Source organism: Thunnus maccoyii, chromosome 23, assembly GCF_910596095.1.
Source record: "Thunnus maccoyii chromosome 23, fThuMac1.1, whole genome shotgun sequence".
NCBI classification, from domain to species: Eukaryota; Metazoa; Chordata; class Actinopteri; order Scombriformes; family Scombridae; genus Thunnus; species Thunnus maccoyii.
This window is the reverse complement of record NC_056555.1, coordinates 16,157,579-16,177,991: the sequence shown is the minus strand read 5'-3', so window position 1 is coordinate 16,177,991 and position 20,413 is coordinate 16,157,579. Positions and strand designations below refer to the sequence as shown.

Here is a 20,413-nt window from a genome sequence, read left to right as displayed (position 1 = left end):
TTTTCAGTTTCCCACCTAAAGAGAGAATTCAGGTTTTTAAAATGTCTTATTTGTCAAGTACTGGGTTCGGTTAGTCCATCTAAAAAGCACAAGTATTGTTACAAGTGAGATATTAGGTTTAGACTGTTTTTTCTTATGTTATAGCTACAGTAGTCAGAACACACTGATAGCCTCTGTACCCATCAACCAAAACAGAAAGAATGAGCTTTTTAGATGGACAGAAAAAACTCAGTATTCAATAAATCCAGTAGGATTTTTTGAGGAATATCACGTCAAAATATGTTTACAGTAAAACACTCTACAGAGGAAAGTTGCTTTTGCTGTTCAATATGGTTAAAAAAAAAAAAAAAAAAAAAAAGAATAAAGAAATCAAACTGTGTATGGACTCCTGTCTTATTCAACATGAGTAAAACAAGCCACATATTATAAAACAAACTTTATTAAACAGTGTGTGTGTAGAGCAACGTTACGTTTGAACATAAATAAATTTAGTAAGCCAGTCAGAAGATTCTGCAAGTCAGTTTGTAGAAGCACAATTCATTGATGACACAGGTAGAAAGAGAAGGTAACACAGTGTGCAGTTTACCAGTAGAGGGCACTGCTGCATCATTACTGCAAGTAAAATGTGTTGCTCATTGGTATGTAGAGTTTATAGTCTGACAAACCTTTAATTTTAATCCCATTTGTTCAACATGAGATTTACAATGATATTCTGCTAGATTTGAAAGCGTGTGACTTCAGTAGTATTTAATAAGTGCTTAATTCAGTCACAGTACTATATTGGAATGTTGGAATGCAATAAAAACATTTGTACAAATAAATTCATGTTATACCTCCATTCAGTTAAATGTTACTGTTCTTTTAACTGTATCAAACTTCACCAACCTTTATCAAACATGTAAAAGTTACAAATTACCTTTTGGCTCTTGACATTCTTGGCACTTAGACCCTCATAGACATTCACTAATGACCACATAAGAAAGCTCTTCAAACCTCCAAAAAAAAAAAGTTATTTTGGCAGCTATTGGTATTTTATCATGTATGTAAAAGCTACCATGCACTATCAAATAGGCTGTATAAATCTTGACAGTCAACTTGCTGCACAAAATAGGCACCCTTCTTAGCAAGTCCTCGATGTAACCCTTGTGTGACCAGACTGTCTTTATAAATCAATAGTTTCGCTGCAGATGCTCAAAGCATCAATTTGTCTGCAAACACTGATGAACTCCTCCTGCACTGATCGGTCTGCGTCAGATGACATGTCGAGGTCCAGGCTTTCCTGTGATGCCGCACCCAGTGTATGATAGTTTCTCTGTGGGTCAGTGGAACCCTGATGGCCAGAGGAAGCCTCATGGCCCAAGCCCCCCTGCTGTAGAAGCTGCCGAGCATGTCTCTCTGGGCTCGGGCAGAGGATCAGTGATGAGCCCCCTAGAGAGGCTCGGTACAGGGAACAAGAGGAAGAACTGCCCCTCCAACGTTCAGGAGATGAACAGCTGGAGGAGGAGGACAGGGAGGGAGATGGTGGAGCGCCTACAACAGGATCTCCTTGAGATTTAGCGCAAGAGGATTGGGGTTTAGAGGCCATCTCTACGCAGGAAGAGGTCCTATAAAGGCCAGGGTCAGCTGAGAGAGGATCACAGAGGCCATTGCTGGGAAGTGCACAGTGGTTGTTTATGGATAGATCACTGCAGCGAATAGGCCTGGCAGGGCTGAAGAGGCTCATGGGAAAGAGGGCTTCACTGAAGAGCGCCTCATCTATGCTGCGACGCAGGTTGATGGGTGAAGGTGGCCGCAGGTCAGTAGTGGAGTCACTGGTAAAGGAGGATCCACCTGATGGCTCTCCGCCTCCTCCGTCCTCAGGTTTTTCTGAACCCTGTGTGTCCAAATCCAAGTCCAGGTCTCTGTAGGCCAAGGCCCGGTTGCTGTGGTACAGGAGATCCAGTCCATTAAGACTGCGACCAAGCCTCTCATCCATAAGAGTATAAAGAGGAAGGCTCTCTGTCTCTCCAAGCCCAACGGTGTCAACAATGGCGAGCTTCTCCTGCTGGCTAAGGGTCCACTGGTAGCTCCCAGGCAGGATTGGCGATTTGGACGCCAACAGTTCAGTCCAGCAGCTTCCAGCAGCTGGAAGGTGGTCAGAGCAGTAGACAGGTTGTGCAACCACCAAGGCTAAGGTGAGACAAACCCCTAGCTCACACAGTCTGCAGCTAAACTGAAAAGCCCACCAGGGCCAAGGGTGGAAGACCTCCTCTCCACCAGCAACACCCATAGCATTGAGTATTGCATATAGCTGCAGTCCTGCGCAGGCTAAACAAAACAGTGCTGAAAGACAAACGGTTACAGCTGCACGGTCCCAGTCCCGGCTCTCAGCAAAGGGACAACGGTTGTATCGCTCAGCAGGTGTTGGAGACGTGTTATTCAGGTGGTAGATGTGCTTCGAGTCTGCCCTCACATAGATGTAGAACACAAAATAGGCAGTAGACAGAAATGTTGCCAGAACTACAAAGGCTCCACGGGAGATTAGTGAAAGAAAGAGGCAAAGGGGAGGCTTTTGCTGGTAGAACTTCTGTAATGTCACCGGACCGAATGCAGCAGCAAAGTGCAGGACAACCAGGCAGGCCAGGAAACAGGGTCTCTGGAAGGCTGAGTAAGAGAGCTGCATTCTTGAGCGCATGGAAAGGAGAAGGAAAACCAAGCCAAAAGCTGCAGTCAGGCAGGGAAATGGTGCCTCATAGAGCATCAGTGAGGCCTCGGTGGAGGGTAAGCGGTCCTGGTGACCGTAGGCATCATACAGGAGCAAGAAAGATCTGGTACTACCAGCAGCTAGTAGAAACAGGCTAACCAGAGCAAAGTAGCCACAACCAGATGGACATCGCAGAGGCAAGCAGAGCAGGTTGAGCGCTGAGGCCAGCGTCAGCATCGCAAAGACGCAACCGGCGCCATAAACATGTGCCTCCCAGGCCAGGCCCCAGGCTGCCATGGCACTGTTCCAGTCAGTGTACAAGGGCACCAACATGGGTGGAGCTGGGATCAGAAAGGGGTTGCTCGAGTGGTTCATGACAGTGGTGTTTTGTGTGGGCTTGATGGTAGAGGTTGTGGGGTCCCAGGTGTCAGAGAGGTTGCAGATCCCAGAACGTTCTTTATTGCAGTCTGGAAGGAAGGTGACGTCGCTGTCCACTGGGTCCGTCATCCAGTCGTCAGTGTACAGAGGAATATGTGGAGTCTCTGGAGTAATGCCTAAAAAGAAAGCAGAATTTCAGTCCTATCGTGATTACAGATAGATATTTAAATAGTAGCTGAAAAGGAAGGAAGAGAACAAGAAAATCAAAGAGAACAAACTGGCTCACATCCAGGATGGTGAAAGCGTGCTTTCCTCTTAATGTGCTAATCCTGTTTAAAAGCTTGTAAGAAGGCAACTTCAAACTGGGCTGGCGTGTGTGCATGTGTGAGATCAGCCCACTCAGAACCACAAAGCAAGTTTCTCTTGGATTACGTAAACCATCTTGAGTTTCCATGCGAGAGCAGTTAATTATGATTGTGTTAGACATGTTTTAGCACTGTGGAGGAAAGGACTGACTCTAAGTGGTCTAGCTTTGGAAATTAAGAGGTAACCATGTATATATGTGTTTGCATGAACATTACCGAGACACCTGCAAAGCTCATCTGCGTCGTACTTGTTTGTGCAGTTCAATTATTGGGGGACAACTTGAATGGGATGTAGCACGAGTCTGTTCACACAGTATAATGCCTCACAGATGGGCAAAAAGACAAACATTTCTTTCAGTTCCTAGTCTGCACATCGGTGAGCTTCACATCATGGAGCTTGTTCTTTTCCATAAAACATAACCGTCACCGTGTGCGTGCTATCTTTTCACCACAGAAAAAAACATATTGAGACCTTTAGTCTAATAATGGCAGCTTCAAAACCTTGCCACAGAAAAAGTAGTCAAATGTAGGGGAAAAAAGAGAAGCAGCCTCTAATTGCATCTCTGTCATTTGCACACATACGGGCTCATCAGTCATTTTGCTGCAGGCTTATCAGAGACAATCACTCCTCCATAAAGAACCAGGCGCTTTAATAGACCACAGAGACAGGGACATATGAAAGTGTAGTAAATCTCACAGCAGGCAAGTTTAGTGCTGTATGCGCTCATGACAACATTTAGCATTAATTTTGTGTTGTGTGGTTTTTTTGTGTAAAATGTGGTTAAATATAGCCAAAAGCATTGCAGGGAATTTAAATACATCTAGCGAAGCCTGGGGAATACATTATATCTGGTGGTACTGTTATGTGCCACTTTAAGAACTTTAATGTGCAGACGTCAGCACCACAAAACCCCTAAATCGTTGCCTATAGATTGAAGATATCTTATTCGTTTCCTAAATAAAACTAAAAGCGGAACTCATGTGGTTTAACATTTTTGTTTCAAGTCCTTCTCATCTGCCTTTTTAATGAACTTTTATAGGTTGCATTCTTGCGTTTCCTATCCTTGTATTTCCTATCCCACCCTGTCCTGGCCTCATAATTTGCTCTTTTGTTTATGATTTCCTTTCAACACCCACTTCAACACCCACAAAAAGGGGAAACTCCCATAGGTGGGTTTGTTATTTTTAAACTGGGACAGTTTTTCTATTGGAAACGATTCTCTTTGACTGCCCTGAATTTTACAAGTCTCATACCCATGCTTCATGTTTTCTGCTTCAGCTGCTCTCTGCCTGTTTTTCCAGTTGTACAGATCCAATGCACGGAAAGACAGTGCAGTGTCCATTATGTTAAACATGTGTAGGTCTGCAGCTCTAGGTGGAGAGTGAAATGGTTGTGTCTGCTTTTAGTGCTCTAACATTACCGTGATGATGCTGAGATGCAAACAGCCTGAAGCCCTTTTCACTTGGATTCATGTCAGCTGCGCAATTTGTGTCAGTTTGTGTTTATACTGGGCTGTATATAGGTGAATTTGCAGGAGTTTGTACGGCTGACACTTGCTGTACTGAAGTACCTCTTTGTGAGCAAAGTCATGCTCTCTCTCTCTGCCTCAGATCCTCATGAGTGACAGAAGATTTTCACAAGTGGTTACGCATAAGCTTTAGCACTTCCCTGCCGCCTGCCAGTTGTTGACAAAGTCTTTATCATTTTTCCTCGTTCGTCTCCTGACCCCAGAGCTGAATCATTGTCCCAGGTTGTAATGAAAACGTCAAGCTCGAGGAAATATGACCCCACCACCAACTGCCAGTGCATCTCTCAGCACGACACAGCAGTTTTATTTCATTAGAGTTGTCTTTTGATGCTTCACAGCATCCTCAACAGGAACAGGATGAAAAACACAGATCGATGAGTTTTTGAGAGGCTGGTTTTTTTGCGCTGATGCACTGTTTTTTAATTAAGCCCTGATGTATCTTTTGTAGCAAAACAAATGCTGTCAAGATGCCTCCCTTATGCATCCCTCTCATTATGATCTTTCATAATTGTACTCAACTATATTAGTAATATTATATATAATTAGCTGTGTGAGCATCAGTCAGTGCATTCAGATATGTCACACATTCACACACTGCTGCAGCTCTGTCAGGAAAGTACAAGCTGTGCAACCATTAAGTCAGTTTAGCAAATGGATTAAACATCCTGTTCCATACTGATGTTTAATATGACAAGTGGGAGCCACTGAATTTCACATCCAGTGATTGATTTAGCATCACAGCAATGCCAAAGGAGTCTGGAAATCCCATAACAAATGTTTTTATTTGAAATAGTGCTGAAAAATATGATGTCAAATACGTTGACTGACAGAAAAATAATCAAGTAAAAGTAAAAAGTAATTTACCAAGTAAAAATAGCAAATATTTGATGGTTTTAGCTTTTCAAATGTGACAGTTTGCCACTTTTTCTCTGTTCTATATCATTGTAAATTCAATATCTTTGACTCTGGGAACTTGTGAAGGACATATTTCAACATGTTTTTACATCCTATGGACTAAACACTAAGCCAATTTCTCAAAGTTGTTCAAAAAATAATAAATAGTTGCAGCCCTACATTACAATAATAAGGGGACTACTTAGGATATTAGTCCAGTTCAGTATAAATTGCAGGAAAGCTATCTCATTGATACTCAGGTGTTATATTGGGAAAATAAGGAAGAGCTACAGTATGTTGAATCATGTTTAAAATTATGACATTAGCTGCTTTAAATGAGGGTATTAACTATGTCAGTGTTCAGATACGACTGCACTGACGATGTCATACTATCATAACAGACTGTAACTGTGTGGGAAATGTGGCTGGAGCGTAAGACAAACACGCAGCTGCAGGCATTTTGAATGTGGGGACCAGTGATAAAGTAGGTGGAGTTCAGTACATTGTTATCCCAATGACTTGTCTGTCCGTTTGTTTGCTTTCCAGGGCGATGGTGATGATTTGGATGCCACTAAGTCAGGCAGAGTGGGAAAAATGAGACTGGGAGTTGAATTAGTGCCATGTTTTGTTGCCTCGCTCATGACGATTAATGTCACATCTGAGCTGCCGAGCCCGGCCGAGCGGCCTGGACAGGGTTTGGTATGTGGTGGCTGCAGTACAAGGATGGATCAGAGCGTTATGTTCCGCCGCATGCTGCTCGGTCATCTGACACATTCCTGTGGGAACAAGTCTCTCATGCTAGGGACAGTTACACATTTACAGCAGACGGACACAGACTGAAAACAATGTCCTCTGTGGACACCAACTGAGAGGTTATTTGAACTCATTTAATCTTTTAAAGACTTGGAGATGGAGTTCCACACAAGTACAGCTGAGGCCTTATGGGAATGTCAATTATTCAGGTACTGGGTTAAAATTTTGACCTAAATTAACGGCACTAAATTAAGTTAATGTTGTAAAAATTCTCAGGGAATCATGAATGTCTGTACCAACATATTTATATTTAGTCTGTTCTGACCATCTGACAAATTGTACGTCTACATGACAATATCCCACATTCTTTCACAATGCCTGCAGCATATGTACAGTAATGATTACAGTCACTATTACTGTAGATGTCTGGTTTGGTAAAAAATTAGAAGAATTGCAGATCCTAGATCCTGTCTTGAGACAATTTAGTCAATTATTAATACAAAGCGATTCCACACATTCCAAAAGATAAATGAGCAGTAATAAGCTGAAAATGAACAAACCCATATAAGACGCTGTGCTTCACAGATCATTTCTTGTGAGGAGAATTTTCATTTAGGTCTCAGTGGAAACACTATTAGTGCTCAGAGGCTATTTATTTCTTCATTTATTTGGGTTTTGCTAATAAATCTTGAAAGGCCTGACCTAAGGCACCTTAAATCAGGTGAGGTAATGAAGGTGAGGGATTCCTCTGATGTTACAAAGACCACGACCCCACACTCATCTTTAATTGGCTACGTGTTGATGCTGCATCGTGAAACTGAGGACTCCATTTAGTTTTCCCCTGATTGCTTTCATTTTCAATTTAGCTCACCTCAGTAAAAGCAATTTAGTGGGAGCTCATGGAGAAGTTAGATGGCGCATACTGAGGAGGAGCCACTTGTGTGTGTTGGGGCCCGCGAGACTGAGGTTTGATCTTATTCCTAAACAGCTGCAGTTTGTGAAAAACACCTGCTCCAGCAAATAAGAAAGCCTATATGATGATTGCAAATTTGTTTATGTGCAGCTGATATTTTCAATAACAGATTTTCGCTACGGGGACGACACCTTTATATGGCAGACAGAGTAATAACACTTAAGTTTCACTCACTCACTCACTCACTCGTGACAAACCAAACTAGTGAGCCCCGTGGCGTCCCATCATCAGCAAGTGGCACATTTGACAAATCTATTTTTGAAAATCACTTGACAACATTTGCTATTCTGGGCGAGGCAATGTGGGTTACATCTGCTCCTGTGAACTGGGCAACATGTGAAATGTGAAACCTATTTTAATTTCATGTCGATCAAGTTATACATCTATGAGGTTTTGTCCGTTGATATTCCACATATTCAATTATATACAGATTTATAGGGATTATATACATCTGATAATAATAATAGTAATGATATTTATAGATTCACAAATCTATTAAAAGAGCCAGTTGACATTTCTATCATGTCCTCATGGATAAAAAACCCAAAACAGGAAAAATATTCACACTTTTTAAAAATGTATTGAAACTACCATGTGCAGTAACTCTACTTTAAGTGTTCGGTTGTCATTGGCTAGTCTTAATCAATAACTGTATGTCTTTTCAGTTTTTTAAAGGCAGGTATTATCGCCAGATCAATGAATACTTATCTGAGAAGCAGAACAGTGAAATATTTGTTTATCAGGTGGGCATTGTTCCCTATCTTTCCTGTTCTCTGAAGTTCACAGCTTGAATGAGCAGATTTCTCCTCCCTTTGGAAGCAATTAATGGCTTCAGGCAAAGGATGCAGGGTAATTGTTTCTCCTCGTCTTTTGACAGATTTACTTACAGACTACGGGATGGCTTCTGGAAGTACAGCATGCAGTCATTTTAGTTGCCTTCGTAACAGTATGACAGTGTGAATACATGCTTGAAAGCCATGGGATTTTGAAGTTAGTTGCAGTGTTTGTTTACATCTTAACGGATGTGTTTGCTCACCTGTGCTCTGTGGCAAGGATGTTGTTAGCAGCTTAGTGTATGGCGTGGAAACGTCTGCCAACTCCGTGTCACCATCCCCGTCTGCAGCTGAAGGAACCACACCTTCTTCATCCTCATCCGCCTTATCTTCTTTAGCTGGCAGCTCTGGGAAGACACAGGCAATTTAACCTCCAAGCGATCTCAAAGCGATCAGGAATACAGTTTAAATTACACAACACTGCAGCTCCAAAGAAGTCTAAGAAAAACAGATTAACAAATCTGGAGCCTGCCAACAAGAGAGTTTAACCCTCTCCTTCTTGTGCTCACATCTGAGACTTCACACTGCAAAAAACGCAGAAGGACTGTATTTCTTAACCCAGTTCTGTCAAATGGATCGGCCTATCATCCACTTAGTTGTAGCCAGTCATCCATAACACAGTAGTCTGGCCCTCTGTAGTCTAATTACATTGACATCCCGATGTGTGTGTGCTTGTTTATGAGTGTGTGTGCTTGGGTGTGTCCGCCCTGGTCTATCATGAACCAGGACCTCTTGTTCAACTGTCTTTATGAAATGCCTTTTCTTTTCTTGTTTACCTCCACAGTTGAGGTAAACAAGAAAAGGCATATCAGCACATAGAACACATAGAGAGAGAAAGAGATAAAGAAAGTAAGAGACAGAGAGAATGCGAGAGTAATGCCTGCATGATTGAATAGCATGACAGAGCCACATCATTTTGTTTTCCCTTTGGTACACTCACAAAATATGTTTTCACAGTCAACCCTTTGGACTGGAATTGTGTGCTTTACAACACAGTACAGTACTTATAAATGAATGATGAACTAGCTGAGAGTCAGGACAATTTTCAGGAAGTGATCCTGTTGGGAAAAACCAATGAGCTAACTGTGATGAAGCGTGAGATACCAGGTACAGAGTAAATCTGTAACTTCAGAATTAATATTAATAAAAGATAGCAAGGCATGGGGCTTGGGGGGGAATAATGAGTTACAAAGAAATCATAACAGCTACGGGGTAAAGTAAGCTACTATCTTATAATCTAGGTCATGTACACAGTGCTCGCTTTAATTGTACGTTTAAAAAGTCTCTAAAGCAAAACCTTTTTTGTCACTTTATTGCACTGTTGACCTCCAGACAGCTGGAGATTTGTCCAAAAGGAGAGGGAGAGTAATGACAACTGTGTGCACACCTGCACAAATATACTGAAGCTGTTATTAAAGCCACCAGTCTTCATAAGCAAATTTCAAGGTGAGATTAAGTCAGAGGCCTGCAACTCTTTTTTTTTTTTTTTGCCTTAAAGTCTGCAGTCAAGTCTGTCATTCAATGTGATAATCAGGCTAGAACTGTTCAAAACTTGACATCTGAAATTGGACTCACAACCTTAAAATTTTGAGTGTGTACAAATTGGTAATTTTATTCAAAAAGGAGAAGTATGTACCTTATCTTAACAAAAGATTACTAATTGGTAGAACCGTGTGTAGTTTGAAAACCTGGGATTTGAAGTTTAGCCTTTTTTTTTTAAGTCAGTATCTTTTGCGAAAACTTGTTTTTTCCCAAAACCCCAATACCCTGAAAGTTGAGTTCTGACAGAGTCTGACTTAAAACTCTCAATGCTTTTGTTTCACAGTGTGTTGTAATTAAGTTGTTTGTTAAGTGTATCGAGTGACTTGGACGGAGACACCGGATACCGCAGCCGGATCATTTCACTGCAGCATCTCAGATACGCAGTTCAGACACACTGTAGTGTTGGATTTAATTACCACGGCTAACGAGATCTGCCACAAATGAGACATAAGGACAATTAACATATGCACTCACTCACTCACTCATATCCAAATAGTGGGACTCATCTCTTTAGTACATCACAAGCAAAATTACTGATGACCAGCTATTTACACAGACTCTGCTGACGGAGCAAAATGAAAAGCAGAAAGGGATGAGAGAAGAAGGTGTGTGTGGACTATCTGCATTTTACTTCTTGAACAACTTCTACATTAGTGCTGAATTCACATTTTAAGTGTCTACTTAATTAGTACATACATTAGTCCATACATAATTTCTTTCAGCCTTTCTTCACATGCACATAGGATGAAAATGTAGTTTTCATCGTGAGATCTAGTCTAATTTGAATTTTAAATATCACCCACAGCGGGCAAAAATATAGCAATGACGGCCATTTTTGGTGTGGTATATGTTATTAAAATGTAGTAGAATGTGGAGTGTTTCAGAAGCTCCTCATTATCTTCAGCTACTAGATAAAATCATAGATAATGTTGCCGTCCATTACACTCTGTTTTATCTACGTAAGCCCTGAGTGAGTTTGTGAAAGAAGGCATGTGTGGGTTTGTTGCAGAGTGTGTGAATAGCAGTGCTCATAATCAGATGCATTAAAATAGGATATCATGACTGAGATACCTCATCTTGAGTTAATGTACTTGCACAAAATTACATCACGTTGCTCCTGTTTTGGCTCATTTTCAAGATGGTTACTAAGGGATTTGTGGCATTTTCTGAACCCCATTATACTCTTATGTCTTGCTTTAACAGCAGTCTGAATAAAGGGCAGGAGTAATCCTGATTGTTCTATAATTATAGATTTGCATCAGTCAGGTCTTTTCCTGTGGTTCATTCAGCCTGAGAGCTGTGGGTCAAATCTTAAAAACAAACTGCCCTAATCCATCCAGTTTTTTAAAACTCACAGATTCAGTGTGGATAAAGGAGTCATTATGAGAGGATTATCATAATATTAAAGTCATCACAGTCTTCTTTTTTTTTTTTTGCATTATTGTCCTTTTTTCATTTAAATTCTATACAAGGGCATCATTTATTCATGTCACATACTGTGTGCGTAAAAACTATTTCCATAATCAATTAAACTGTCAATGGCTACAATTTAGCTGTTTGGTACAGCGCTTATCACAGACACAATATATCCTTGCAGGTATTAATGGAGTGTGTTATGGGTCTAGTGTCACCACAGTCTATTAGTGCAGCATACAGTAATGGAAAAGATGGGAGGAGGGGAAAGAAGGTGCAGGATAAAGGAAAGCTTTTTGCAAGAAATATTACAGCCACAGCTATCTGGGATGCTTTAGAAAACCTATATTTTCAACCCCCATACCTCACCATCCTCAACCCCGGTTCTTTTTTCCCTCCTTTTTCTGCTTTCTCCTCTCATAATTGCCCTTGCTATCGGATGTCAGAGTGTCCCTTCGTAGAGAATGTGACACAGATGCAGAGCATTGCTGTTTTGTTTTTTTTTTGTTGTTTTTTTTTTACCTCTTAGCCTCCTCAAGGGCAATAGCACATAGCAAATCTTCTCTAAATCAATGGAAACCCAGCCATTTCCCATTTGTGAAGGTGTTTCACAACTCCAGTAGTGAAATGATTCACCCTGTGCAGCTTTAAAGTAAATTACAGCACACAGATACAACATTCACATTAGGATAATGTATGATAATGCAGGGGTGCCGTGCTCTCATTTTCATATTAGTCTCCTCCTGTGTCCTTTGGCAAGGTGTTGTTTAAACACTGCAAGACTCTGGTGAATACTACACTAGTCTGACTTCAAGGGTACATAAATGCACTTTTTTTCTGTTAGCTTTCCATCCTTCTTGGACAACCAGAAGCTTCTCTCATCCCTGTCAAAACATTTTATCTTTCAAAGCAGCCATGGCTGACATGTCTGTCCATAGCACAAAATGACAGGGATTTGTGTTTGTACAGAGGCAAAAAGATTTCAAAAAAGGGGGGAGGGAGGAGACTAAATGGCAAGAAGCATGTTCAGCATCCATGAACAGCGACTGGCGGGCGGATGGTCCCACAGGAGAGGTGGTGGTTTTGCTGAGTGTGCGCTTGGAATACTGATACAAGGCCACAGCAGCCTTCCCCGTCCAGGGCCAAGCCCCCTCCTCTTTATGCCGCCACACGGTGCACAACCGAAAACAAGTGTAGACACAACACCAGGTGACACAGACAAAACACTACACCAGTTCCTGCGCAGGCAGCATAAAGCATAGCATGGGAGAGGTAAGATCTGGAATGGTTGCACGCCAACACTGCAAACGCAAAAACACATTGACTGTGTCCAAAAGTGTCTGAATTCTGAACGTGAGATTTATTTCTGACTTCATATAAGAAAAATATAATATGGGAGAAAGCTAATATGATTTTGTATATTAAGAAACAGAGGTGATGACTAATGTAAAAAAAGACATTAATTTATGAATCTATTGTAGTAAGCAACTAAAAATATACAACACAATTTTCAAGTTAAATAAAAGTTTTAAAATAATTGGATTAAGAAACATTTAACATGTACTGTACTTTGGCATTAGTACAGTAAATATCATATATGATGCCAAATATATTGCAGAAAAGGGGTAATAATAATAAACATATTATATACCATAATTAGTATGTTGGGATTAATTGCCTTACAATAATAGTTTTAGCCTACTTGCTTGTGTATTTATTTATTTACTAAAATAAATGTTGATTGCAAAATTACATTTATACTTTTGTTGTGTCGACAGCATGAAAATATGGAAACTAATGCACAAACAGAATATCATTGTGTCGTACTCATGCAGTAGTACCATATGTATGTATCCACCAAACCATCAAGGTTTCATAAGATGGACGCTGAGCCTCCCTGGCTGTGAATAATCAAGTCATCATTCTCTGGCCAAGCCTTTGACCCTACATGATGAATGTGTCTGTACTTGGAGGAGGATCTTCTTCTGAAGACTCATTAAGCATACAGACACCAGACTGCCACCAGTATTGGGGGATGGGCCAGGGAAGGAAGGAGGTATTGCCTCTATGTTGTATCAAAGTCTCGAAGAAACCCACCAGCTACCAGTAGCTGTTTTAGCTCATCATTTTTCTCTTTTCATGCACTGTGGAGAACAAAACCACCACTAAGCAGCATTCAATCAAATACTCTTTCCTTCCATTCACTGAGGTAATGGCTTATGCAATATTGAAGTAGAGTTGCAGCTTGAAAACTCGTTACAGACTCTTAAAGGGATATTTCAGACTTTTTTTTACATTAGGTGTTATGAATTACTCACTGGTGGTGATTGTGAAATTCAAAATGAATTTAGGGAATGGATGAGACCAGTAAACAACAATGCATCACTCAAAAAAAGGTTTCAACCACCCACAACTGACTGCACAACAAATTCTGATGCTTTATTCTCCTGTCAGACTTACTGTGTCATAAAACTATTTTGTTGAATAGTCTGTGAGAATCAAGTATTGGAAAGATGTTTCATTCTGTTGTAGTGTGTTGTTTATACATGTTTTGGTTGCTCTATCCTGGATTACCTTGGATTTCTGCAAGATGCCATGTTGCTGGGATTAATTTCTCCACAGGATCAGTAGCCAGAGCTAATGTACATGCCTTAAAACCACCACTAAGTAAAACATCTGAAATATACCTTTAAGATACTTTCTCCAAGCTAAATATGCATAAATTCCAACATATAATTCATTAATGCAGTCATGTTAATGTTGATTCCAGACTTGTACTTAATGAGTGTTGACAGAGTTTCAACATGATCTGGATTTTTGCAAATGTCCGACCTTTGACTATTTACCATGTCAGAAATGTCATCAATCAAGCTGAACTGTCTGTCTTTTGACAGCCATCTATTGAACACTTAAGACCTGCCTGCAGATGAATGATCACATCTATTGAGTCAATCCAGCCACTATTGATTGTTTAACTTTTGCTTACCTTCTGTTATTGGGAAGTTAACCTTTTGGCTCTGAGTTGTGCTTGTTATGGATACTGGCAGTAGTTCGTCATCGATCCCCATGGTAGTGGTGATTACCCCCAGCTGTTCCTCCATGGACCTCGACCTGGCCTCAGAGAAGCCCCAGTCAGTCTCACTTTGAGTGGGGTGCATTTTTACCATTGTGGCCGCTTCAGTACTCAAACTAACAGTGGGGTCCTGTGGTGTTGTGACAAATGTGGTTTGTGGGGACATGGGGGGAGTAACAGGTCCTAGAGGGTGTCTGGTCAGTGTGGTCTCCACCAGTCCTGGGTTTGTTGTTGTGGTTTGCGCCACTGCCCACGTCAAGGCAGTGGGAACTGTAGTTTCTGGTGCGATTGTGGAAGGGATCTTTTCTGAGAATTCTTCCGCTTCCTCTTTATCAGTGTGTTCCTCTGGGAGGTGTTGTGCAGTGGTACCCATGCTGGGTTTGGCTGCTTGTGTAGAGCCCTGTGGTGAGTGGGTATGTGTTGCATTTTGTTCAGGAGCGCTTGTGCTCGTGGGACTGTTGGTGAACACAGTGTTTCCGATAGAACTGCTTGTGGGAGAGTAGGAGTCTGAAACAAGAGTATCATTGTCGCTCTGCGCTATGCTGCTGCGTGGAGAATCTGATGTCCCTGTGGGAAGTGATTCTGTCCTTATCTTTGTTACACTGGTTAGCAGCCCCTGAGTCGAAGTGGTGGGTGGTTCAGAGGCTTCAAAAATGCTCCCTTCCCCCGAACCCGAGTGGTCTCGCAAGTGATCGATTGGTTCTGTCAGCCCTTCGGTGGTTGTGGTCAACACAGTAGTCTTGTCGTTATTCTCCGAGGAATAAAAGGGGATATGGAATGGCAGTGAGGGAAGGGGCGGGAGTTTTGGCAGAGACGGAGTCCACCAGTAAGAGCTCTGCTTATTTTCAGGTGGATTTTCTCTTGATGGCGTCGGTCCCCAGAGGGCCTCTTCGTCAGCCAGAGCCTGCCTGTGAAGTAGCAAAAGACACCAGAAGCAGAGCGCAAAGGTCTGGTGGAGGCGAAGCATCCTGTCGACAGTGGTGTACGAATCGGTCACATGTTGTTCTCCATTCTTCAGCTCTCTGAGGCGGGTTTAGCTGGTTTTCCAGCAAAATGGCCTAGAAAACAAGAACACACAGGACACTGAGTGACACACTTTCAGTCCATTCTTGCACAACTAAGTTTGAGTTGACAAAAACTTGGTGGGATTCGCATCTGTTGATTTTTCTTTTCATCGAACATTTCTGGAAGGCTAAGCCTCAGTTTCTCAGAGTGTGACCTGCTTTTCAGCTGTTTTTTTTTTTTTTCAGACTGTAAAGTGAATCAAGTTTACCACCCATTACAAGCGACTGCCGAAGTTAGCAAGCTGAAAATATGTCACCCACCACAAATCACAACAAGAACTTAAATATTACGGACACCCCACAATTAGTGGTGTCCTGTTAGATGTGGTGGTCAGTATTTATGTCATGCTGTTGCTCACATGCATACTGTGTCACAGTTGTTGGGCGGCTACACGGACTGACCAATTAGGGAAAGAACCTTCTATGCATATGTATTCTACTCAGCGAGGAGTGGTCAAGAAATAAAGTGTGTGTTTGTGTGTGTGTGAGTAGGGTTGGGGGAGGTTAGTGAAGAATTAGGGTCTGGCTTTCCAGCACAAGAATAGAGGGACCTCTTTTTCTTTTGTGGAGCACTGAGTGGTTCAAAGTCACTAGCCTGTTGCCTCAGTGAAAAGACTAGGGAACCAAAGGAATTTCCCCTGTGAGAACAACAACCTGTATGCTTTAGTTGTACTTAACTCCCCCATTGGCTCCCCCTCCTCCTTTGGCCTTGCTCTCTTTCAATCTCAGATTTATTTTGTCTTTAAAGCAGAGGGAGAAAGATCTGTTTGTGCGAGAGTGACAAAAAAAAACACCAATATTCACAGAAAACCGCAATCACAGTGAAGTTCTCTCCAGCTTCTCTGTCATGCTCTCATTCTCTTTATGAATGTTATTTCCCTGTTTTTCTTCACTGTCAGCCTTTGTTCATGTCTCTGACAAGTTTATATACGACTCACTTTTTTCTCAAATCCACACCAGTACTCTCCACTCTCTCGAGTTCTTTTCTCTTTTCTTTCATGCACACACACACACGAGATCAATCAGCCACTGCCATAAGAGTCTCAGTCTTGTTCTCACTGATCAGGAGAGCAGGGACTTCACCTGCTATCTCCCCCTCTGTGCCTGCCTGGAGGGATAGAACCAGCCTGGATACACAGTTAGATGCTGAGATATGAAGACTCACTACGAAGGGGGGTCAAACATAGAGCTTCCCACACACTCCCTCGTTTTAGCATTTTGACTGAACAGCACGAAATCAGTTTCCAATGAGGTGAGGTTGTTTTTAGATGCCTGTTTGTTCAAGCTTGCGCCAACCAACCCACTCACAGTCACATTTCATGCGTGCAGAGATATGATTCTAGATTAATTTAAATCTGACTCTGCATGTTAGCGCAATTCGGTGCTTGTTCGCCCACATGTACTATTCTGTCGCAGGTACACACACCCACACAGATACACTTTTTTGGCTTCTTCAAGACATTTTGCCAGCAATTTCTAAAGGTTTATAGAAAGGCCAATAAACTATTTAATGCTGCCTTTAAAGTATAAGATGGCTTGCTGTGGAATCAAGTTCATTTTATTATCTGTAGAAGCGTTCAATTAGTTGTTAAGCTTGGGGCAAATTATCTCTAACTCCTGATTGCCTTTTTGTACATTTGACGCATAACTGATCAATTATTTAGACAGCGGGGAATATGTATAATTTATTTTGGCTAACATTACCCCACAGTATCACATTTGCTCAGTATCACCTGGTGTGGTAAAAGGAAACTCACGTAGAGCTCAAAATGCTTACTTTATAGGATATTTCCCTTTATCTTTGATTGTAGAATCACTTAATCAGAATGATTTTGTGTACTGTAGGTATGGGTCACTAAGGCTTTCTTTCTAATATTTCCTTGTTATGAAAACATCACCACGTGTGCAGTTCTGTGCAGAACTGAGTGCATACTAAGCTGTTCTTTTCAATTACCTAGGCAAGTAGAAGACTTTCCATTCCTACGTTGTCTGATTTGACACAAGTAATATAGCAGATGGTATTTTGTTGATGGCTGACTCATCTTGGCATGGCACTCATGCAAGAGTGTTTTCTTAAAGATAGATGTTTTTAGTTTTAAGTCTTCAGTCTTCCACCTCCAAAAAAGTGAAGGTAGAATTCACTGCAGCTCCGTCTTGGACATAAAATTACAATTGACTACAATTTTAAAGCCCTGATGAAGGATTTGTAAAAGTTTATTATGCAACTATTTCCATATACTAAGTTAAGATAAGCTATATTCCTAGATCCCATTGTATCTCCCAATACACTATGATGTTGCTTCATTTTGGAGACTTTTTTTTTAACTGACTTTTTTTGGCCACTCAGGGGCAGCAGAATCAAGCCATAAACACAACAATGGCACATTATCAACTTTTATGTTGACATGGGGAACATGTTAGCAAACAGTTGCTTATTTACACATTAAACATTATCATTCATTTGCAGTTGTGCTTATGGCCACCTTAATATAAGTCTAATAGTCACTCTCCTTTTAGCTCTGTTTTGGTCTCCACTAACTCCTGAGCTATATATATGGCTCTTAACTGTTAAATTCCCTATTATATTCACCCACTAGCTGCTAACTTTGTCTGTCTGCAGTTTGGTGCTGGACAACTAGCCTACAGTCAGTATTTAGAGCGTTTCTGTGGAAAACAGCTGCCTGCTAGGGTTTAAAAAAAAAAAAAATGCAGATGAGAGGGATGAAACAGTTGAGTCACGAGCTGTAAAACCAAAACAGTGAACTAAAAGATGCTATAAAGAGAGCTGCAGAGTTGGTTTATAGTTTTCTGCGGTTCATCTCTACGAACGACCCCTTTCACATACAAGTAGTCATGTGATCCATTTAATGATATAAAAATGCTGCTTTAAATACTTAAAATGTAAAGAAAACAGTTGTAGTTTTCTGAGCGATGCAGAACCAGTGTTTAGCCATCACAAACTCTCATAAACTCTGTCCAGAACTTACCCAATTTCATTAGTAGAAAAGTTAAAAATTTGAAACAAATAAGCAAACTAATTGATCAGCAGCCATGTAGCCACCAATCAATCTAAAAACCGCACCGCTTGTGCTTTACTATAATTGGAGATAGAGGTCTTTAACTTGTCACCACTTGTCACCACATCAAATACATGGCTGCTAGTAAAGGCATTGTCTGGTTTGACAGGCAGCAGAGCAAGTGGAAAGGAACTATAAAAAGTGTGTGTGGGGAATTTATAAGTCCCCTCTATTATTTTGCTGGCGTTTTGTCTCACTGCTCCTGACAAAGACAAAGAAAGAGAGGCAGAAAAGAAGGGCAGAGAGCAAAAGACAAGGGCAGTAAAGTAAAGGGAGAGAGGCACCATATTGACATGCAGTTGTGGCATTCTTAGTCCGGGAGAGTAAACTCTGAGGCAGTCTGCCTAATGCCCATCTTAGTTTGTTGCCAGAGCCTCTTTTATTAACTCTGTAAACAGACTCCTGTTTTTCAGATTGGTCTCTGTGTGTGTGTGTCCCCACTCTCTCCTCTCTTCTCTCAGGACCGTCAGCCATCTTGATCTCAATCGGCTTTCAACCTGCTGTACTGTATTTCTCTATGGAAATTTCTCTATTCTAAATTAATCTGATAGCAGCATCACAGCTTTACAGGCCCCTCTGTGATCACTTTGGTGCTAATAATAAGGCCACTGTAGTAAAGCGTTTGAGAGAGAAAGATGAGGAGAGAAGTACAGTATTTTAATAATGAACGTAAGGAAGATAAAAGAAAGCTGTAAAAGGAGAAGTGAAGGAGAAATGTGGTGACTGAATTAGAGGTGTGTATCCTTCCTGAGTGATTGAAATGGAGAGGCTCTACACCAAGGGGTGTCACAAATGGAGACAAATTGACTGTCTCCAATGTCATTACGTTTTAACAAACCTGCTATAAGCACGGCAAGGCCTGAGGATCAATGACATAGTCCGGTATAATGGAGTAATTTACCTCCCTGCAAATGGCTACTGTTATGGGTCACAGTGGTTGTTTTTTTTTCTGACTCTGCTGTGTGGGTGTGCATATTTACAAGCACTAGTTTTCACCCTGCTATATTTCCATGGTTATATGTAGGTGCACTTGTATCTGAGTGTGTATTTACATGTGCATCCTCCCACGTGCTGCTGAAGGCTTGTATTTTTGATCGCAGCTCTTTAACATCATAGCCTCTATCTCCCATCTAAGGAGTCAACTTATGGCTTTTTCCTGCTGTCCTCCCCTGACTTTGACGCTACAAGGGGGATGTCAATACTGCACAGATTCAATCTGACTGGCCGCTTTAAGCCAGCAGGGATTTATTCTGCGTAAAGCAGCACATTCGAAGGGCTTTATAAAGTGTTAGAGCACTTAACGTCTGTCTATCTATCAATCAATGTTGGTGTCATTAATGGTCATAGCAAATTATCTTCAGTTATCTTCAGTCATCTAGTTAAGATGCACATTAAGAACGACACAAATTAAAATTAAAATCTGAGTGTGTATGATTATTCTTGGTAAGGTGGTAAATGTTCTCACATCACTCTGACTGAACCAAAACAGGAGAGTTAAACCAAAACAGTGAGCTCAAAGAAGCAATAAAGCTCCATAGAGCTGAGTGAAACTAGTTCTCTGGGGTTTCATCACTACATGCAACCTCTGTCACAGACCAATTTCAAGCTGATCCTCATAACGTTTTACATCCCGTAGCTAAATTGTGAGCTGTGACATAGCTTGTACAAGTCTGTGAAACAGATAGAAATGGTATGGCCAGCTGCAGGTCGATAGTTCCTGGGCATTATTGACCATAATGAGAGCAGCTCTCATGTCCGAGAATAACCAAATGCCCTGGTCATGTGTCCACAAGAGCAGCATCACAGGCAGGACTCCAACAGGTTACGTACTATCCT

The 20,413-nt window shown here is 41.3% G+C and overlaps 1 protein-coding gene across 4 annotated transcripts in view; it reads right to left on the bottom strand.

The window, feature by feature from the left end:
• Positions 1–321: 321 nt before the first annotated feature.
• prrt4b (proline rich transmembrane protein 4b) overlaps positions 322–20,413 on the bottom strand; it is a 31,103-nt gene continuing 11,011 nt past the window's right edge. For all 4 annotated transcript variants that reach the window (XM_042402717.1, XM_042402716.1, XM_042402714.1 and 1 more), the window contains 3 exons: positions 14,350–15,494; positions 8,612–8,755; positions 322–3,237 (listed from right to left, as the gene is read on the bottom strand). In XM_042402717.1, coding sequence (XP_042258651.1) covers positions 1,163–3,237; positions 8,612–8,755; positions 14,350–15,403 — 3,273 coding nt within the window. In that variant the 5' untranslated portion in view covers positions 15,404–15,494 and the 3' untranslated portion in view covers positions 322–1,162. The remainder of the gene's footprint in view (positions 3,238–8,611; positions 8,756–14,349; positions 15,495–20,413) is intronic.